Source organism: Taudactylus pleione, unplaced genomic scaffold (genome assembly GCF_031769625.1).
Source record: "Taudactylus pleione unplaced genomic scaffold, aTauple2 ptg000370l, whole genome shotgun sequence".
Lineage (NCBI taxonomy): Eukaryota > Metazoa > Chordata > Amphibia > Anura > Myobatrachidae > Taudactylus > Taudactylus pleione.
In genome coordinates, this window is record NW_028284771.1 from 516,741 (window position 1) to 537,589 (window position 20,849).

Below are 20,849 nucleotides of genomic sequence, written 5' to 3' on the forward strand. Positions count from 1 at the left end.
TTCCACTGGAGCCAACCCCGGAACCTGTGTAGTTTAAAGTGTCCCCATTTTTAGGGATTGTATGACAATGTGTGGCCATGGCAAAGTTCAAACCTAGGCACAAACCTAATCCTAGGTCAAACTACACCACCATGCCAAATTTGGTGGAGCTAGGTCCAAAACTTTTGCTGTGTATAAAGAACAAACAGAAAAACACACACACACACACACACACTTTCTCGCTTATTATATGATATACTCCAAAACTGAAGTTAATATAAAAGTTAAATAAAATTTAAAGAATTGCTCACTTTTGTTATTAGTACTATTATATTATTTTTATTATATTGGTACCATTATAAAGATTGTAGTCACTGACTATGTGGTCAATCCAATTGATTGCAAAGGGTGCGAGTTGCTCTTGCATGGCGTTAAAACGCCAGCAACGCAACGGCATCTTGTACCCCTCACGGCCCGCTCTGACCCTGAATCCTCATAATTTTGCTTGGAGCCCTATGGGGCTATGAGCACTTTTATGTGAATTCGGACTGCCGTCAAGTTGGCTGTTGTCTCGATGACCTGCACCCGCGAGTACATCGCGTTTAATTGGATTGAGCTCTAAACCTAATCGTTGACAATGACACATACTGTATTACAAAAGGCACACTAGCCAAAATACTAAAACAAAATAAAAAAAAAGCAATAGATAAGCATATTAACAAATCAATGCAAGTAAAGGTGTCCACACACTGGACGACTCACAAAAGATGCAATGTCGTCAATGAATTCCCTTTACTCCCCGAGCAACTCACCGGTATTCCTGGACAGATGATATCTTGCTAAACTGTGCAATGTGACTAACGACCAATCGTGCGTCCTTAATGATTTCCAGTGCATCGTTAAGGAGATTACCAGATCTTACCTGATCTGATATGACAAACGACCAGCTGAACCACGCATCGGATCGTTATCGTCCCTGGAAGCTGCAAGATTTGCACGTTTTTATTTACACGATGTATCGTTTCGATGCAGCGTTTTTGTGCAAATCGTGCCTAATATCGTCCAGTGTGTAGGCACCTTGTCAAATTCTATTTTGCTGAATCCATTAAAATATAGAAACATATATATACAATTCATAATTTTTAATATTATATAAATGAGTACAACATGTTAGTTAATCAAAATACAATTAAAACATGACAAAGGGGTCTATTCAACATTGATTTTTTTACATAAAAAATATGGAAACTATTATTTCCGTATTATTTATGTAAATCCCCTATTCAGCAATAGAATAATGGAGAAGATAACGCAATTATCTTCTCCATTGATTCCCATCTCGCTGAATACCGCACTGTAGGGATCAGCCATTGATCTCTACAGTGCTTTAACACTTTTTGCTATTTAGCAAAGCAAAAAGTTTTAAATCACTCAATAAATATTTCCTTTATATAACGCCATTTCAGAATGGCGTTATATTAGGAAAATACTTATATATCCCGAAAACTGCAGGGACAGAGGGAAATTTTCCCATAAGTCCCTGCAGCATCTTGTAAGCCGGCCCAGTCTCCGGCCTTGTTTCACGGTGATCGGCGGCAGGTAAGTCATTCTAGAGCCTGTTAAACCTCACGAAATTGATATATATGTGTATACAGGCTTTATACTAGCCTGTATACATGTATATTTATGTGCTATTATATTTAACATTTATATCAGGGGCGTATCTATAATGGGTGCAGGGTGTGCGGGGAACACGGGCCCCTGGGTCCAGGGGGGCTCTGCACCGCACACCCTGCTCCCATGATATAACTTACCTCTCCGGAGTCCCACATCAGCGCGGGTGTCCGGCGCTGTAAAACGACTGGAAAATGGCCGCGGAGGGCATTTTCCCGTTGTTTGCGCATGTGCAGTACAGGGAAAATGGCCGCCGTGGCCATTTTCCCGATGACCTGTGCAGGCACTATAGACTCTGGGCACACTCTAGTGCCCAGAGTCTATAACTCCAGCGCTGGCAGTGCACAACTCAGTGTGCTGCCAGGCGCCGGGCGGAGAGGAGGGGGCCCGTGTCGGAGACTTCACACAGGCCCCCTCCTCTCTAGAAATGCCCTTGATTTATATATAAATGTTAAATATAAAAGCACATAAATATACATGTATACAGGCTAGTATAAAGCCTGTATACATTTATCAATAGTTTCGGGAGGCTGGAGCTGTACTTAGCCCTCTGCAGTCACCGGGAGGCCAGGACGGAGAATGTTCCCGAGCGCATGACTGAGCATGCACAGAGTAACAAACAGAAGTGATTGTTTTTTTGTTACCGTAACCGCTGTCCCTGCTCAAAATATTGCTGCATAGCTTCCATATCTTATCATAATTGATAAAATCTCGTGACGATGTTGCCCGATAATATTCTGGGCAACATCGTCACTGTTGCTGAATAGACCCCAAAGAAACAACCCAGAAGACATTAGCTTTCACTAATTTCCCGTAGAGACAGCTATAAAGACTGTTTAAACTTTTAGCCTGATTTTTATCACTATTTTAACACTTGAATTTGGCAAAAATATTGTAAAATTCCAATAAAATTAACATAGTATTTCGCTCTATAAACTTATACTTACATACAGTATAGCTTCTTATAAATTCATACTTATATACAGCTGTATAACTTGTCATAAACATATGCACACTGTCACTGAAAGGAAACTATTATTACTTTTGAGTTTTGAGTATTTTTATGTCTGTGTGTTGATGGCATTGGCACCAATCTATACTGCCTGCCAGTCTTTGTCACTGGGCATACTGCAATTTGCAGCTAAACAACCTAGGACAAACTGCCTAACTACAGTATAGTAACTAGGGGTGTGCACCGGCCACTTTTCGTGTTTTGTGTTTTGGTTTTGGATCTGGATCTTTCTTCGTGTTTTGGATCTGGATTGGTTTTGCCAAAACCACCCTTCCGTGTTTTGGGTTCTGGGTTTTGTGTTTTGGATCTGTATTTTTTTGAAAAAAAGCATAAAAACAGCTAAAATCACAGAATTTGTAGGTTTTTCTGCTCCTATGCTATTATTAACCTCAATAACCTTAATTTCCACTCATTTCCAGTCTATTCTGAACACCTCACACCTCACAATAGTGTTTTTATGTCCAAAAGGTTGCACCGAGGTAGCTGGATGACTATGCTAAGCGACACGAGTGGGCGGCACAAACACGTGACCCATCTAGGAGTGACACTGCAGTGGCAGGCAGGATGGCAGTTAGAAAAACTAGGCCCCAAACTGTACATAATGCAAAGAAAAAAAGAGGTGCAAGATGGAATTGTCCTTGGGCCCTCCCACCCACCCTTATGTTGTATAAACAGGACATGCACACTTTAACAAATCAATCATTTCAGCGCCAGGGTCTGCCACACAACTGTGGCTGAAATGATTGGTTCGTTTGGGCCCCCACAAAACAAGCTGGCAATTAATGTGTCCCTGCACAAACTGGCTCTACGGAGGCAAGATGTCATCCTCATCCTCCTCATCCACCGATTCCTCACCCTCTTCAGTGTGTACATCCTCATCCTCACAAAGTATTAACTCGTCCCCACTTGAATCCACCACCACAGGTCCCTCTGTACCTTCTGGAGGCTGGTCTCCCTGGAAGAGCTGATAATTCATTTTGATGAACATCATCTTCTCCACATTCTGTGGAAGCAACCTCCTACGCCTTTCGCTGACAAGGTTCCCGGCTGCACTAAACACTCTTTCGGAGTACACACTGGAGGGGGGGCAACTCAGGTAAAATAGAGCCAGTTTGTACAGGGGCCTCCAAATTGCCTCTTTTTCCTGCCAGTACAGGTATGGACTGTCTGACATGCCTACTTGGATGCTGTCACCGATGTAATCCTCCACCATTCTGTCAATGGTGACAGTATCATATGCAGTGACAGTAGACATGTCAGAAATTGTTGCCAGGTCCTTCAGTCCGGACCAGATGTCCAAACTTGGTCCTGCCTGCCCTGCATCACCGCCAGCGGGTTGCTTAGGATACCTAAGTTTTTTCCTGGCAGCCCCAGTTGCGGGAGAAAATGAAGAAGGAGCCGTTGACGTGTCACGTTCCGCTTCAGCTGACAGTGTGTTCACCAGCAGGTCTTTGCACCTCTGCAGGCTTGTGTCGGCCGGAAAGAGAGACACCACATAGGCTTTAAACCTAGGATCGAGCACGGTGGCCAAAATGTAGTGGTCTGATTTCAACAGATTGACCACCCTGGAATCCTGGCAAAGCGAATGAAGGGCTTCATCCACAAGTCCCACATGCCGAGCGGAATCGCTCCGTCTTAGCTCCTCCTTCACTTTCTCCAGCTGCTTCTGCAAAAGCCTGATGAGGGGAATGACCTGACTCAAGCTGGCAGTGTCTGAACTGACTTCACGTGTGGCAAGTTCGAAGGGCTGAAGAACCTTGCACAACACGGAAATCATTCTCCACTGCGCTTGAGTCAGGTGCATACCCCCTCCTTTGCCTATGTCATAGGTGGATGTATAGGCTTGTATGGCCTTTTGCTGCTCCTCCATCCTCTGAAGCATATAGAGGGTTGAGTTCCACCGCGTCACAACCTCTTGCTTCAGGTGATGGCGGGGCAGGTTCAAGAGTGTTTGCTGGCGCTCCAGTCTTCGGCACGCAGTCGCTGAATGGCGAAAGTGGCCAGAAATTTTTCGGGCCACCCAAAGCGTCTCCTGCACGCCCCTGTCGCTTTTCAGAAAATTCTGCACCACCAAGTTTATTGTGTGAGCAAAACATGGGACGTGCTGGAATTTGCCCAGATGTAATGCCCGCACAATATTGGTGGCGTTGTCAGATATCACAAATCCCCAGGAGAGTCTAAGTGGGGTAAGCCACTGGGCGATGATTTCCCTCAGTTTCTCTAAGAGGTTGTCGGCGGTGTGCCTCTTACTGAAACCGGTGATACACAGCGTAGCCTGCCTTGTAACGAGCTGGCGTTTCTGAGATGCTGCTACTGGTGACGCTGCTGCTGTTGCTGCGTAAGGTGATACATCTACCCAGTGGGCTGTCACAGTCATATAGTCCTTAGTCTGCCCTGTTCCACTTGTCCACATGTCCGTGGTTAAGTGGACATTGTGTACAACGGCATTTTTCAGGACACTGAGGACACTTTTTCTGACGTTTCTGTACAGTCTCGGTATCGCCTGCCTAGTGAAGTGGAATCTAGATGGGATTTGGAACCGGGGACACACTACCTCCATCAATTGTCTAAATCCCACTGCACTAATGGCGGATACCGGACGCACGTCTAACACCAACATAGCAGTCAAGGCCTCAGTTATACGTTTTGCTTCAGGATGACTGCTGTCGTACTTCATCCTCCTCGCTAAGGACTGTTGGAGGGTCAATTGTTTAGTAAAAGTAGTGGTGTTCCTACTTCCTCTCTGGGATGATGAACGACTCCCAGCAGCAGCAGCAACAGCAGCAGCGGCAGCAGTAGGCGTAGCAATGCAGGATCCTCCGGAGGAATCCCGGATAGGAGAGTCAGTCATGCCAGTGATATGGCCTGCAGGACTACTTCCGATCCTGACTAAGGAGGAAATTGACGAGGAGGGAGTTGACGGTGTGGTTTGCAGGCGCTTGGATACAACAGGACAACGGGATTTAGGTGTCCCTGGACTGCTTACGGTCTGAGCCAAAGTTTCTGAACTTGACAGTAACTTTTTATGAACGCGCTGCAGGTGCCGTATAAGGGAGGATGTTCCTAGGTGGTTGACGTCCCTACCCCTACTTATTTCACCTTTACATATGGTACATATGGCAAGACAGTTGTTGTCCGGATTTGGATAGAAATATTGCCAGACCAAAGAGGTGGAATGTTTGGTCTTCTGCCCAGGCATGACCGTGATGGGCTTTTTCATCCCACGGACAACAACTGTCTCCCCCGGAGCCTGATTTAAACAAACCACATCACCATCAGAATCCTCCTCGCCAACTTCCTCCTCAGCGCCAGCTACACCAGTATCCTCATCCTGTTGTACTTCAACAGTGACATCTTCAATTTGCATATCAGCAAGTGGACTGTGGGTGCTCCTTTCAGCACTTGCAGGGGGCGTGCAAATGGTGGAAAGAGCCACCTCTTCCTGTCCAGTGCTGGGAAGGTCAGGCATCGCAACCACCACCACACTTGGACTCTCTTTGGGGATTTGTGATATCTTCTTAGAAAGCACAGTTCTTCGCTGGCTGTGCTTTTGCCAGCTTAACTCTTTTGATTTTTTTAGTGGGAGGAGTGCTTCCATCGTCATGTGAAGCTGAACCACTAGTCATGAACATACTAGGGATCGACCTTAGCCGTTCCTTGCCACTCCGTGTCGTAAATGGCATATTGGCAAGTTTACGTTTCTCTTCAGCTGATTTAAATGTCTTTTTCAAGGTCATTTTCCTGAACTTTGCCATTTGGGATTGTATGTGCCCTCTACTATGACATTGGGCATCGGCCTTGGCAGACGACGTTGATGGCATGTTATCGTCTATGTCATGACTAGTGGCAGCAGCTTCAGCACTAGGAGGAAGTGGTTCTTGATCTTTCTCTATTTTATTTTTATCGGAGAAAGTTTGGTCCTCCATTTATGTTATATCGATTTGATATATACGTGCGGCTAAACACAGAAAATAAATTTTTTTTTGGTTCGGACTGGAGTGTACTTTGTGGGTTACAGCACCCTTTAACGGTCAAGCCAGCCGGCCCTTTACTTATGACACAGGCGCACGCTTGGCACTACTTTGTTGATGCACGTGCGGCTACTGCGCACACAATTCACAAACACAGAAAATAATTTTTTTTTGGTTTGGACTGGAGTGTACTTTCGGGGGTTACAGCACCCTTTAACGGTCAAGCCAGCCGGCCCTTTACTTATGACACAGGCGCACGCTTGGCACTACTTTGTTGATGCACGTGCGGCTACTGCGCACACAATTCACAAACACAGAAAATAATTTTTTTTTAGGTTTGGACTGGAGTGTACTTTCGGGGGTTACAGCACCCTTAACGGTCAAGCCAGCCGGCCCTTTACTTATGACACAGGCGCACGCTTGGCACTACTTTGTTGATGCACGTGCGGCTACTGCGCACACAATTCACAAACACAGAAAATAATTTTTTTTTTGGTTTGGACTGGAGTGTACTTTCGGGGGTTACAGCACCCTTAACGGTCAAGCCAGCCGGCCCTTTACTTATGACACAGGCGCACGCTTGGCACTACTTTGTTGATGCACGTGCGGCTACTGCGCACACAATTCACAAACACAGAAAATAATTTTTTTTTTGGTTTGGACTGGAGTGTACTTTCGGGGGTTACAGCACCCTTAACGGTCAAGCCAGCCGGCCCTTTACTTATGACACAGGCGAACGCTTGACACTACTTTGTTGATGCACGTGCGGCTACTGCGCACACAATTCACAAACACAGAAAATAATTTTTTTTTGGTTTGGACTGGAGTGTACTTTCAGGGGTTACAGCACCCTTTAACGGTCAAGCCAGCCGGCCCTTTACTTATGACACAGGCGCACGCTTGGCACTACTTTGTTGATGCACGTGCGGCTACTGCGCACACAATTCACAAACACAGAAAATAATTTTTTTTTGGTTTGGACTGGAGTGTACTTTCGGGGGTTACAGCACCCTTTAACGGTCAAGCCAGCGGCCCTTTACTTATGACACAGGGGCACTCTTGGCACTACTTTGTTGATGCACGTGCGGCTACTGCGCACACAATTCACAAACACAGAAAATAATTTTTTTTTAGGTTTGGACTGGAGTGTACTTTCGGGGGTTACAGCACCCTTAACGGTCAAGCCAGCCGGCCCTTTACTTATGACACAGGCGCACGCTTGGCACTACTTTGTTGATGCACGTGCGGCTACTGCGCACACAATTCACAAACACAGAAAATAATTTTTTTTTGGTTTGGACTGGAGTGTACTTTCGGGGGTTACAGCACCCTTTAACGGTCAAGCCAGCCGGCCCTTTACTTATGACACAGGCGCACGCTTGGCACTACTTTGTTGATGCACGTGCGGCTACTGCGCACACAATTCACAAACACAGAAAATAATTTTTTTTTAGGTTTGGACTGGAGTGTACTTTCGGGGGTTACAGCACCCTTAACGCTCAAGCCAGCCGGCCCTTTACTTATGACACAGGCGCACGCTTGGCACTACTTTGTTGATGCACGTGCGGCTACTGCGCACACAATTCACAAACACAGAAAATAATTTTTTTTTTGGTTTGGACTGGAGTGTACTTTCGGGGGTTACAGCACCCTTAACGGTCAAGCCAGCCGGCCCTTTACTTATGACACAGGCGCACGCTTGGCACTACTTTGTTGATGCACGTGCGGCTACTGCGCACACAATTCACAAACACAGAAAATATATTATTTTTTTAGCACTTGGGGGGAGCACCCCTTATGGACAGAGCACCCCCTGGACAACACTACAGCACCCCTTTAGGACTGGGACACTGCACAGGACTTTGGAACTGACTGCACAACACAGTCCAGCCAGCCCCTATGGACTTTGAAGTAGTGGACACAGCCCCTATTAACAACAGCAGCACAGCACAACACAGCCAGCCCCTATGGACTTTGAAGTAGTGGACAACAGCAGCACTACACTACACTACACTACACAGCACTAACTCCCACCCTCCCTCTTCACTGTCCACAGCCGAGTGAGAAAATGGCGCCGACGCGGGTACCTTATATAGGATCCAAAACCCGCGAGACTCGGAAGGCGGGATGATGACGTTTTGCCTCGATGTCAGATCCGAGTCAGGCGGGAAAAGTCGAGCCTGACTCGGATCGGACTCGGATCGGGGGGGCTCGGGGGGGTTCGGATTTCAGAAATCCGAACCCGCTCACCCCTAATAGTAACCCTCTGTAGAGTTGCACAGAACCAGTGGAGTTAAGACAGTGTGATCTTTGCTTATGGGAATAAAATAGTGTCAATAATTAATAGGTGGAAGTCACATGAACGTCAAAGGCAAAGGAGGTGTAAAATGAGATACAGGTTGAGTCTCCCATATCCAAATATTCCGAAATACGGAATATTCCGAAATACGGATTGTTTTTTAGCATGACTGAGATAGTGAAACCTTTGATTTTTGATGGTTTAATGTACACAAACTTGTTTAAGGCACAACCTTATTAAAAATATTGTATAAAAAAATACCTTCAGGCATTCTGTATAAGGTGTATATGAAACATAAATTAATTTCATGTATGTACACAAATTTTGTTTGAGCCACAACATTTTTTAAAATATTGTATAAAATGACCTGCAGGCTGTGTGTATAAGGTGTATATAACACATAAATGCATTCTGTGTTTAGATTTGGGTCCTTTTCTCAAGATATATAATTATAGTATGCAAATATTCCAAAATACGGAATATTCCAATATCCAAATTCCCCTGGTCCCAAGCATTTTGGATATGGGAGACTCAACCTGTATGCATAACTTCAGCTTGTTTTGCAAAAAACAAAATATACTAGAAAAGGGACATTGCAGATATAGGCAGCCTGTCACAGTATTCAGAAATCAGCAGCAGGAGATGCACACTAGGTAGGGGGACAGGCAGGTAGAGCTGGCTCAGCCTGCTAGATGATCCATGCTGCTAGGTAGGGGCTAGGAGGCACAGGAAGGAGGGAGTGTGTACTGTCATGGGGAGAGGTGTGTGTACTGTCATGGGGAGAGGTGTGGTCTGGCTGCCAGGTGCTTATTCATGCTGCCAGGCAGGGAGGCACTGGAGGGAGGGGGAGAGGTGTGTGTACGGGGGAGAGGAGTGGTTTTGCTGGCAGGTGCACTCACCCCAAACTGCAGCCAGGAAAGCGAACTGAAAAAAAATAAAAAAAAATAATAAGGTTTCCCCACCTTTATATGACACAACTCATGTCTGACAGAGATCATCTGGTCTTGCTTCACATACCCAGCAGCAGCAGTAGCAGGAAAGGGACAGCTGCATCATGTACAGATAACTTCTCTGAGGAGCTGCTGCCAAGCCACCGATCTTCCAAAAACCTGCTGAGACCCTCTGCCCCCAGGAAGGTCTGTGAGGTCTATATCATGGATGAAGGTATAGACAACCCTGCTTTCACCTCTCTTTCTGAAGTGGGGCTGAAACAAGTTGATAATGGGAAAGTTGTGGTGAAAGAGGACCCAGCACAAGACAACCAAGAGGAGTTCAAAGAGGGACCCTATGGATGGGGAAGTTTTACACCAAGGTTCCTGCAGTGCTGTAACAACCCTAAAGGATATTTAGTAATGTACAGTATGCTGGCAGTTATGCAAGGTGAGTGAGCACTCAGGGCATTCCTCCCCGGATTCCAGATTCATTCTCATATCTGCAGCCTTCATGCAAACTTTTCAGTACATAGCGCAATACTGCACAAAACCACAATAACTGCCAACTTTACTAAGTGTAAACAAAGGGACAATACATGTATTACAGGTATGATACTGAACGAATACAAACAACAGTATCACTAAATAATATTTGACAGCAAACTTCCAAGTTCTTTTATATAGTGGGGTATAGCAAGGTGTTTCCTATTTATTTAGCTGTCTGTACATTTAATTTTTAATGCATCGACACTAAGCTTTGTATATATTATATATATATATATATATATATCTCTACTAAATATATATATATATATATATATATATATATAAATATATATATATAGCAGCATCTCCATAAAAAGGAACGACCAGCACACTTTCATATAAATGTAAAGTATTCTGTATTGTGTATGTTTAAGTAAAGCATGTCAGCTTCCAAAAAGGTACCTTCAGTCACATATTAAAGTGCATAGTGGAAAAAAAGCTTATACTTAACAGGCTTCACAGGGAACATATGGAGCCATGATTTTAATATGTGAGTGAAGGTACCTTTTTGGAAGCTGATTTGCACAATACAGAATACTTTGCATTTATATGAAGGTGTGCTGGTCGTTCCTTTTTATGGAGATGCTGCTATGATTTATCTATGACTGAGCTCCCACCACCTACCATTCATTGCGAGTGTGCTATACTTGTTCTCTTTATATATATATATATATATATATATATAGATATAGGTACTTCCGTATCTTTGCGGCCCCCTGGTGTAAGTAGCGTAACCAGGAAATACACTGGAAATACAATGGACACTGACTCATCTTTACGCTAATGTCTAACGTCATTCCCTACCATCCAACGTCATTCCCTACCATCCAAGTGGGCATGGGGGGGGAATAAATCCATGTGGCAAGCAAAGTGAGCCACCGTGCCTGCAGCGTGGCAGGCGAAACGAGCCCGCAAGGGGGCGAATGGTATTTCCTCAAGTTTACGCTACTTACGTATCTTCACTGAATAGTGAAGATACGTAAGTAGCGTAAACAGGGGGCCGCAAAGATACGGAAGTACCTATATATATTCTAGGGAAGAACTGTAGATATGAAAAATTGTCTTACGTTGCAATAAATTACATTTTAGAAGTTAATAAAAGTATAACATTTGCGTGATCCCTGCAAATCACTGAAGCTATTTGCAGGTGATTATATGAAATAGTTAAATATTTATCTATCTGGCTTTGATTTTGGGACACTTTGGGGGCACTGAGACGGGGGTTTGTTTATGTTCAGTATCTTGTCATGTTAACTGGATAGAAGATCCCAGAGATGCTGAGTGAATATAGTCTTAATAATTAATATATACTGTATTATATAAAGCATTGGAATATTCTACAGCCATGGCCTTTATTATCATCACTTGTTTGTGTAATGATAGTAGGTCCTGCATTGCTGTGCAATAGATGAACAGCGGCTATCGTTCACATGCTGAAACATGGGTGAAGAGAACTGTTTGGGTTATATTATATTATAAAATCACACATTTTTGTCTGTAAAGTAGCTGCACATTTTGCCATTTTTCAAGCTTTGACTTTTTCTGTACTGTAGTGATCCTGTATAAACCTGTGACAGCCTGGTCACCCACCCAACTTCAGCATATTGTGAAGCAATGGTCTCCTTCTTTGTGCATTGTGCATGTGCGAGCTGGCTGGGGCACGCATGGGCATTAAACAGGGTAGCTAATTTCGGGCTGTGCATGCATGGCCTTATGTGCTCCTGCATGTGCAAAATAAATCAGTTCATTTCAGACGGCACGAGCCGTAAAGCTGCGCATTCAGGGTAAAGACTTTGAATAATGTGAAGACGGGGCAGACTTCACAAGCACTTATGGTAAGATTAACGCCATCCAGAGATGGCGTTATGTTTTAAGCAAAATATAAGGGGCATAATTCAAAGATGGACGCAGTTGCAGCCTCGACTGCTTCTTTTGCCTTACAGTAGCTGCTGCGTCTTTATGCTAATGCCGCAGCCGATGGCCTTCTTACTGAGACGCCCACCAGCTGCGGTGCTCATCCCTCTCTGTGCATATTAAAAGGCTCCATTGGTGCGACCATCGGAGATTGCACCAGCCCTATTGGAGGCGCAGAATGTCCATCTGAACAAGGGCGAGAGTGTCAGTGCAACCGCATCTTTAGGCGCGACACGCCTGCATCTGGCTAATCACCCTCATGCTAACTCCCAGGAATGCACACTGAAATCCCCAGCTCTGGCGTCCAAATTAGTTCTACGACTTAGAGCAGTAACCATCGAGATGCACGCGAAGTGCGATTCATATGCATCCGCAGACTGGAAACATCATCCGCTTGCATGCAGCACTGATACTACGTGCACCTCTGAATCATCCCCAAGATCTTTATAAATTGCGGGCATGCACAATCTGCATTGCACACTATGGGGGCTCCAGGGATATGAAAAGCGCACCATAAAGGCAGAGACATCTGTGATTTCCTCCCACTATTCTGTGTAGTATATCTGGAGAAAAATAATTCCATTTATAAATAGACCCCTTGGTTAGCTCTATGACAGTGGAACTTACATGTTTTAACAATAGTATGTTAACTACAGAACAGAATAAGCTGAAACAATATAAGTAAATGTTAATAAATAAATAGTTATAAGAAGAGTTACCTTATCATTACAAAGATTAATTAGACTATGCCAAAGTTGTTAGTGACGTCTAAAATGGAATGAACTGAACACTGCAATCAAGAGAAGTTGTACTGTGCATTTGATTGTCAGGGAGACAATCAGCTTCTCAACATTAGTGTCTGTGATTGGTATGGAAAGGACTTATGTCTTATTGTTTTGACGCTTGAAAGAAACTAAACAATACCACTTCACTTGCTTGACTGAGCATCATCTGCAGTCCCCAATTTTGATAAGAATGTGGTGTATTCATGTAGAACATGATGTGGCTACTGAAAAATATCACTATATGTGATATAAAGTGATGTTTAGTAGCCATTCATGTAGACTTACTTGTCTGACCTCTTCCTGCGGTATCCGGCCCCTCAGCGATCCTGGACGCAGTGAGAATACAGACATATAAGGAGCCTGATACTGTATGTCTGTATTCTCACTGCGCATGTGCCGGCGTGCTAGAGCAGCAGGTCAGGTCAGATCTGTTGCAAAGGACGCTGGGCAAAAGGGGGTGGAGCCAGCGCCGGGTGATGGACAGACAGCAACCTCCTTGCTCTGTTCGGCTTGCTGTACATATTATGCCATCCTCAGATGGCGAATCTGTATGCAGCAGAGGAACGTAAAGATGATCTTTCTTGTTCCTTTAAGAATTGTACTCATCATACAAAAGTATGAAGCGGGGGTGCAGCTGGAGTAGGAATAACCTTCTCCACGGTAACTCCCTGCATGAATTGCCGAAGCAGTGAAAAGCCCTGTTTTCAGCTAAACAGGATTTTTCACTGCTCGATGAATAGACCCCAATATTTTTTAATGAGCTATGTGCCAAGGGGTCTATTATTGTAGCAGTGAAAAGCCCTTTATCAGTGATAACAGGGTTTTTCACTGCTTCCTCTTATTCATAGAAAGGGTCACCTTGAGAAATCTGAGCTATCCCCAGTGGTGCCCCTGCTAAGTATACACATTGCTTCCCCATACAGTAGTATGGGGAGAGAAAGTGATAGAAGGGGTCACCGTGGCATATGCCGTGTCACTTCAGACTATCCCCTGCTGCCCCATGTATAATGCTATTAAATATATAAATTATATTCAAGTTTACTTTTATTGTTGTCATCTCCGCCAGGCTGTTGGATGGGCTCCTTGTGAGTTCAGAGCGCTCGCCCACCGGCACTCCACTTTTAAGTCCCACAGCTGGACACATCCACAGCCCAGCCTGAGTGCAGCCCCAGGAGCAAGAGCGGGACAATCAGGTAGCAGAGGAATGCATGGGGAAAGCTTGCGATTCTGGAACATGGGACACACCGGCTACAATACACAAGTACAGGAGGGGAGAGCCAGGTTAAATAGCAGACAGAGGGTGTAGATCATAAGGTCTACATTGTCTAGATAGACAATGTTTGGGTAGACAATGGACGATAGACAGGCAATAGATAGACAGGGACTGAAGGTCGACAGGGTCTGAAGGTCGACACACTAAAGGTCGACTGGTAACAAGGTCGACAGGTACTGAAGCTCAAACTAATACGTAAGGGCGCTAACCTATAAAGAGGGTATTTAAACCTCAATCAATATCAATCTGTAATAATACCATACATATGACAGCAGCCTTTATATAGATGGGAAATTTGCTGGATTCCCATAGACTAGAAAGCATAAAAACAAAGCATATATAGGCGCTAGTCAGAAAATAAATACATTTATTGCAATATATAACAAAAAAACAAAAAAGGATAAAATTAAATAAAATCTAATATAAATGAATTAGAAAACATATATTTAAAACAATTCAGAATAAGACCATGTAAGAATAGTAAAAATATACTGGATACGTGTATATCTAATTGATCAGAATGTGCTGAAAATACCTGTGAACATAACAATATACAATTTGAGTTCAGTGTTACAAGATGCTTAGTATTAAAAAATTATCAAAACTACAAACAATAATACTAAAAGAAAGTTACCACCACTAATGTTCTTAGTGATATGAAACAATATGCGCATAAGAAATGTAACCCACAACAGGGACTGATAGTGCTATTGTAGAACAGAATCAGGACATGATATCCAGCTGAATGTGATGTGGACCGCAAAGTTGGTATTTCATTTTTTGAAAAAAATATAATTTTTTTTCTCCCGGTATAGAGTTGGTTTAAATGTTTGTAATGTCCAGAAAAAATAAATGAAACAATTAAATACGTATAGTCCGGTGTAGATGTTGATAATTCAAGCATTTATCACAGTTAGCATTGTAATTCGATATCACACAAACAGAAGATTATGCCTCATAGATTCTGGGGATACCGGTATGGTGGAGGGTAATTTTTTCATATATAGAAGAAAGGAGGAGCATGCATGCAAAAAAGGTTATATAACCTGTGTCCTTCTAATTATTTAGTTTGAAGGTTTACGTGATCCAGAGAGCAGCCACTGCTGACTCGTGGCTCGGCTGCTGTCCGTATCTAGCAACTTCGGGACCACGGTAGTTGGAGTGTTTTAAGGTGTATGAAAGCCACCTCACTGTGAGGTGGTTTTCATACACCTTAAAATACCCCAACTACCGTGGTCCCGAAGTGGACCCTGTCAACCTTCAGTCCCTGTCGACCTACTGACTGTCGGCCTTCATACCTGTCGACCTTGTTACCATTCGACCTTTAGTGTGTCGACCTTCTGACCCTGTCAACCTTCAGTCCCTGTCAACCTTGTTAATAGTCGACCTTCAGTGTGTCGACCTTCAGACCCTGTCGACCTTCAGTCCCTGTCTATCTATTGCCTGTCTATCTCCCATAGTCTACCCAAACATTGTCTATCTAGACAATGTAGACCTAATGACCGGATACCGACCTGGAGGAACACCCAGCTCAGCACCACCCAACCAGCAGGACAATAATTCAGACAATAACCAAAATAATAAAAGAAGGACAAGAACTGGGTCTGTTCTTGTCCTTCTTTTATTATTTTGGTTGCGGTATTTTTCACTATACTTGCACATCTGTTTACAGTTTCTATGGCAACACTAGCCGGGATGAACAGCTTTAATTAATGTAAAATATTATATATTTTTCAAGGGAAAAATTCAATCAAATATGGGACCTATTCATCATCACGAAAACGCTAGTCCGCATGTTTTAAGTAACATGGCTATTCATTATTAAGGCATCGATAGGGCCGCCTAATATTCAACAATCTCCGAAAACTGAAAGTTTTCTGGGTTTGCTTCCGAGAATCAACGGCATCTTGAGATTGTGCTGATTGTCAGCGCCCCACTCCTTCCTATGGGAAGGAGATCCAGGATTGTGAAGAGTGATCAAAGCAGAACCAGGCGGATCCCTCCGCCGCCTCCAGACACTGCGACCTTTCAGGTCACGCATGCATAGTCAGCCGGGTAGTCTCCGAAGTAGTAACAGCAGTAGCAGTGTTACTGAACGTGGGACAGCTGCTTTTTGGAGCAATATTAAATATTGAATATCTCGGTAATTATATATCCATCGTACGTGATACTTAATTATCAGGTGCCAGATGGCCCCTATGTTAGCTAATTAGTGGTGATGGTAGCAGTGGCGGGCAATGAGGGTCTCTCATACACAGGGGCGCCGAGACGGGGGGGAGCGGGTACAGATTACCCGGGCCCGGGCTTTCTGAGGGGCCCCGCGGGGGCCCGGGTCCGGTGCCGCCCCCCCTCAGAGCAGCCCAGCACACAACGTGTGCTGAGTTGCAGTTGGAGACAGCTCGTGGCTGCTGAGGAGCAGCCACAGCAGTCTCCTATGCCTGTGCGGGGGGAGCGATCACACTGATCGCGCCCCCCGTGGCTTTGCGTCGGGCTGAGGGGGCTCAGAGCGCCCCTCCTCCCAAGCGCTCAGCGCCGCTGCAAATCTTTTTTTTTTTCTACTGGCAAGGGGGCATGGCCACGCCTCCCGCTATTAGGCCACGGCCCCTATTACCGGGGCCCGCCACGGCTCTTGGCGGGCCTGCTCATACAGATGTGTCCTTGCTATGGGCATAACTACCATAGGAGCAGAGGGTGCAGCTGCTATGGGGCCCAGAGCTGAGGGGGGCCCATCTTCCTGTGCTGATCAAAATATGATCATGATTAGTAAATCAGCGATTTTTCACATGTGAAGAATTTCACAGATTCCATGACAGATTGTCAGTCATTGTTGGCTGCTGATCCTCCTTTTAGACCGGCAGTTCCTGTCAGTTTGGGGAAACGGGCGCCTGATGTACAGATGTGTCCTTGCTCACCTAGCCTCTGTACACCATGCAGCGTGATATGTCTGGCGTGAGTGAGCCGCCAGGTAACGTGCAACTCTGCTAGTGTCGGGAGTCTTTTTTGAGGAAAATGCTGATGTGACTAAGACGCACCAGGTGACTCTGCTAATTAATTTGATATGCGACACTTGTATATCTGTGTGTGACTGAGTCTCTCAATCTCTGCAAAGATTACTTTCCAATATCACTGGTAAAGGACCCGTTTTAGACCTCCTCTGAGCCACTTTCCCATTTCCAAACATGCAATGGCTGTTGACGTATTTCACTTCATTTTGTTCCTTATTATTGTATGCTGTCCGAGTCTTTGTTACACATTATGATATCAGAGTATGATGGGCACATTGATAAGCATGGCATGTTGTTTTTCTTAAAAAACAAAATGCAAAAATTAAGTTGTGCGATACGTGACATGTGTTTGCAGGGCGGCCTGCGCCGTATATGTGAGCGTGCGTGCTTGCGTGCGTGCGTGTGTGAACACCCATATACATGTTCCCTTGTAGTTTTTCTACAATATTAAACTGTATTTTATTTTTCTCAGATTTTATTTCAGTTTGGTTTCATTTATTCTGGATTTCACATTTATTAGTTCTAAACTAAAAGTTTTGGGGTCTTTTCTCTTAAGTGCATCAATTTCATGGTGCTGTTTGGGGATTTTATCTACATGAAATGCACCTGTTGTGACAGAAATAATAATAATAATAATAATAATAATAATAATAATTAATAATAGTAATAATATAATCAAACTGCTCATTTTCCTTTAAGAAAAAAGAAAAAATAGCTCCCTTGAGAATGTTCACTAAGGGCCTGATTCTGTAAGGATCGTAATTGCAAAGCTGCACGCAGGCTATAGATATGTGATGTATGCACGCAGGCTATAGATATATGATGCATGCACGCAGGCTATATATATATATATGTATATATATATATATATATATATATATATGATGTATGCACGCAGGCTATAGATATATGATGTATGCACGCAGGCTATAAATATGTGATGTATGCACGCAGACAGCTTTGCAATTGTGATCCTTGCAGATATGGTAATGCAGCATGAGGCATCACGCTTCCTGTGCATTACTTAACCGAGCTGCATTGTCCGACACACCATCGGTTAATCAGCGTACTGTCGGAGGCTGCGGTGACCCATGGGGTCCACGCAGCCGGCCACTGCAGTTTAGGGGAAGAGGCCAGCAAATCTCCGTCAGCCGAGAGAGTCCCTGGCTTCTTCCCTCCGCCGCCCCCTGCCCGCCCACAAACGGCAGCAGACTGTCAATCACTGACAGTCTGCTGCCATTACGCGTGTGGCCTCGTGGACCCGTTCTGCACAGCTTTCCAAACATCGGGAATCTGCATTCATCAGTACACTAGCGTGTACTAACGTGATTCAGCGTGATTCAAGCCCTAAGTTCAGATCCCATGTTCCTTAGGTATTGAATAGGATTTTTCTCTGCTTTGTACATATTTTATACTGTGCCCTTTCTGGGTCTAGGAGTGGTAATTTGCAACTTGCAAATAAAACACACTTCATTATACAAAGGATTTTATATAAGAACCCGGGTACTGAGTAATAAGTGCACCATCGAAAGAATGGCCATTTAGATGTACTTATACAACTAGCTTCAGTAGGACCTATTGATTTAGTAGACAATGTAGATGATGAAGGGCTATACTGCCACAGGTGACTCACTCTGACTAAACATCTAAAGCTGCGTACACACTGGGCGATTAAAGTGGACGACTGAACGATAACGATATCGTTATCGTTCAGTCGTCCACTTTATCGTCCATTTTTAACACAAAAAAGATGAACGATGACGACGACGCGCGTTCCCGCGGGTCGTTCGTCGTCATCGTTCATCGGGCCGACATGCAGGCCAACCTGACAATCTCGTCAGGTTGTTGCATGTCAGGGAATGGGGGAGAGAGCTCGGCGCTGAACGATATCGCTAATGATATCGTTCAGCGGCTGTGCTCATTGTCATAAACGACTGCCGGGGACACACTAGACGATATCGCTCAGGGAGCATATCGTCTAGTGTGTATGCACCTTTAGTTCTCAGTCAGCTCTGAATTACTTAACAGTTAATACTGTATATTGCCATTGGCCACCCTACACCCTACACAGAAGAGAGGGGATTATGTTGTGTAGCTACAGTAGGGTCTCCTTGTCTCTGACGAGTTATAGATGTCTGCTGCTGCTTTTCTTTATTACAAATGTCTGTGTAAATGTCATCTTATCCTGCCATGGAGGTAATCACTGTCCTGACTAAAATAAGGGGAATCCTGAGAGGTGCTGCTGCATTTAGTTACTGTCTGTGCAAGCTCTCATTCAGCTACGGCCTGGGCAGTGAGGGATAGAAACATAGATCTGAGTACAGTGTGAGGTAAAGTTACAGACCTTGGGCCGTATTCAATTAGCGGCAAAAACGGCAACATTTTTTCTAAAAAAAGAGGCGAAAACGGCAACTGGCGAAAAAAAATCTTTAATTTTTTTTTTTCCTGGACAGAATTTGCGCGCCCGTTTTTCGCCAAAGTACGCAACTTACGATTTTTTTCAACGGTAAATAATCATTAAGGGGGTGTCCAAAGGGTTCTGAAAGAAATCCCCACATTTTTAGCCAAAAATAGGGATTTAGCATCTTTTTCACCTGGTCTGGGATGGAGAAAACTTTTCTCCAGTTTTTTTTCGCCTGTTGCCGTTTTCACCTGTTTTTTAGCGAGAATTTCGCCGTTCTTTGGGCGAAAACGATGTCCGTTTTTGCCGCTAATTGAATACGGCCCCTTATGAGATCAGCTGCAATCTTGTTGCACACAGGTCCCCGGTAAACTAATGGGTCTTTCCCTGCCCCTGAAACTTTGTCTATGTGAATCTGCTGTAAATCTCCATTGACTGCCTCCCTACACTCCAGGCACCACCCCCGGAAACTGGCAGGGGCTACAGTCCCTCCTCACTCGGGTACCAATTCCCTATCTCAGCCGTGGAGCTCGGGCTTCCTGGTCAGTTACCTCAGCTTCCTCATAACTGCCGCTTGCTTTCAACTGTCACTGGCCGAACCACACTCACCATGTGACCTGCTCCTGATATCATGAGCAGCTGCAGAGGCTGCTGGGAAATGTCTATCTATGTAATGACATACACATAAGGAGCATACACACTAGACGATATGCTCCCTGAGCGATATCGTCTAGTGTGTCCCTGGCAGGGTGTGCTCAATGTCGTTCATGTCATTGAGCACACCCGCTAAACGATATAATTAACTATATCGTTCAGCGCCCGGCTCTATCCCCCATTCCCCAACATGCAGCAACCTGACAATATCGCCAGGTTGGCCTGCATGTTTACCCGATGAACGACAATGACGAACGACCTGCGGGAACGCGCATCGTCGTTATCGTTCATTGTTTTGGTGTAAAAAATGGACGATATAGTGAACGACTGAACGATAACGATATTGTTTATCGTTCAGTCGTCCACTTTATCGCCCAGTGTGTACGCACGCACCTATACATTTT

At 44.5% G+C, this 20,849-nt stretch overlaps 1 protein-coding gene across 1 annotated transcript in view; it reads left to right on the forward strand.

The window, feature by feature from the left end:
* The first annotated feature begins 9,903 nt into the window (after nt 1-9,903).
* Nucleotides 9,904-20,849, forward strand: part of SLCO4C1 (solute carrier organic anion transporter family member 4C1) — a 113,624-nt gene continuing 102,678 nt past the window's right edge. Inside the window, exon 1 of the mRNA XM_088444656.1 lies at nt 9,904-10,315. Within this exon, the coding sequence (XP_088300782.1) occupies nt 9,904-10,315 (412 nt within the window). The remainder of the gene's footprint in view (nt 10,316-20,849) is intronic.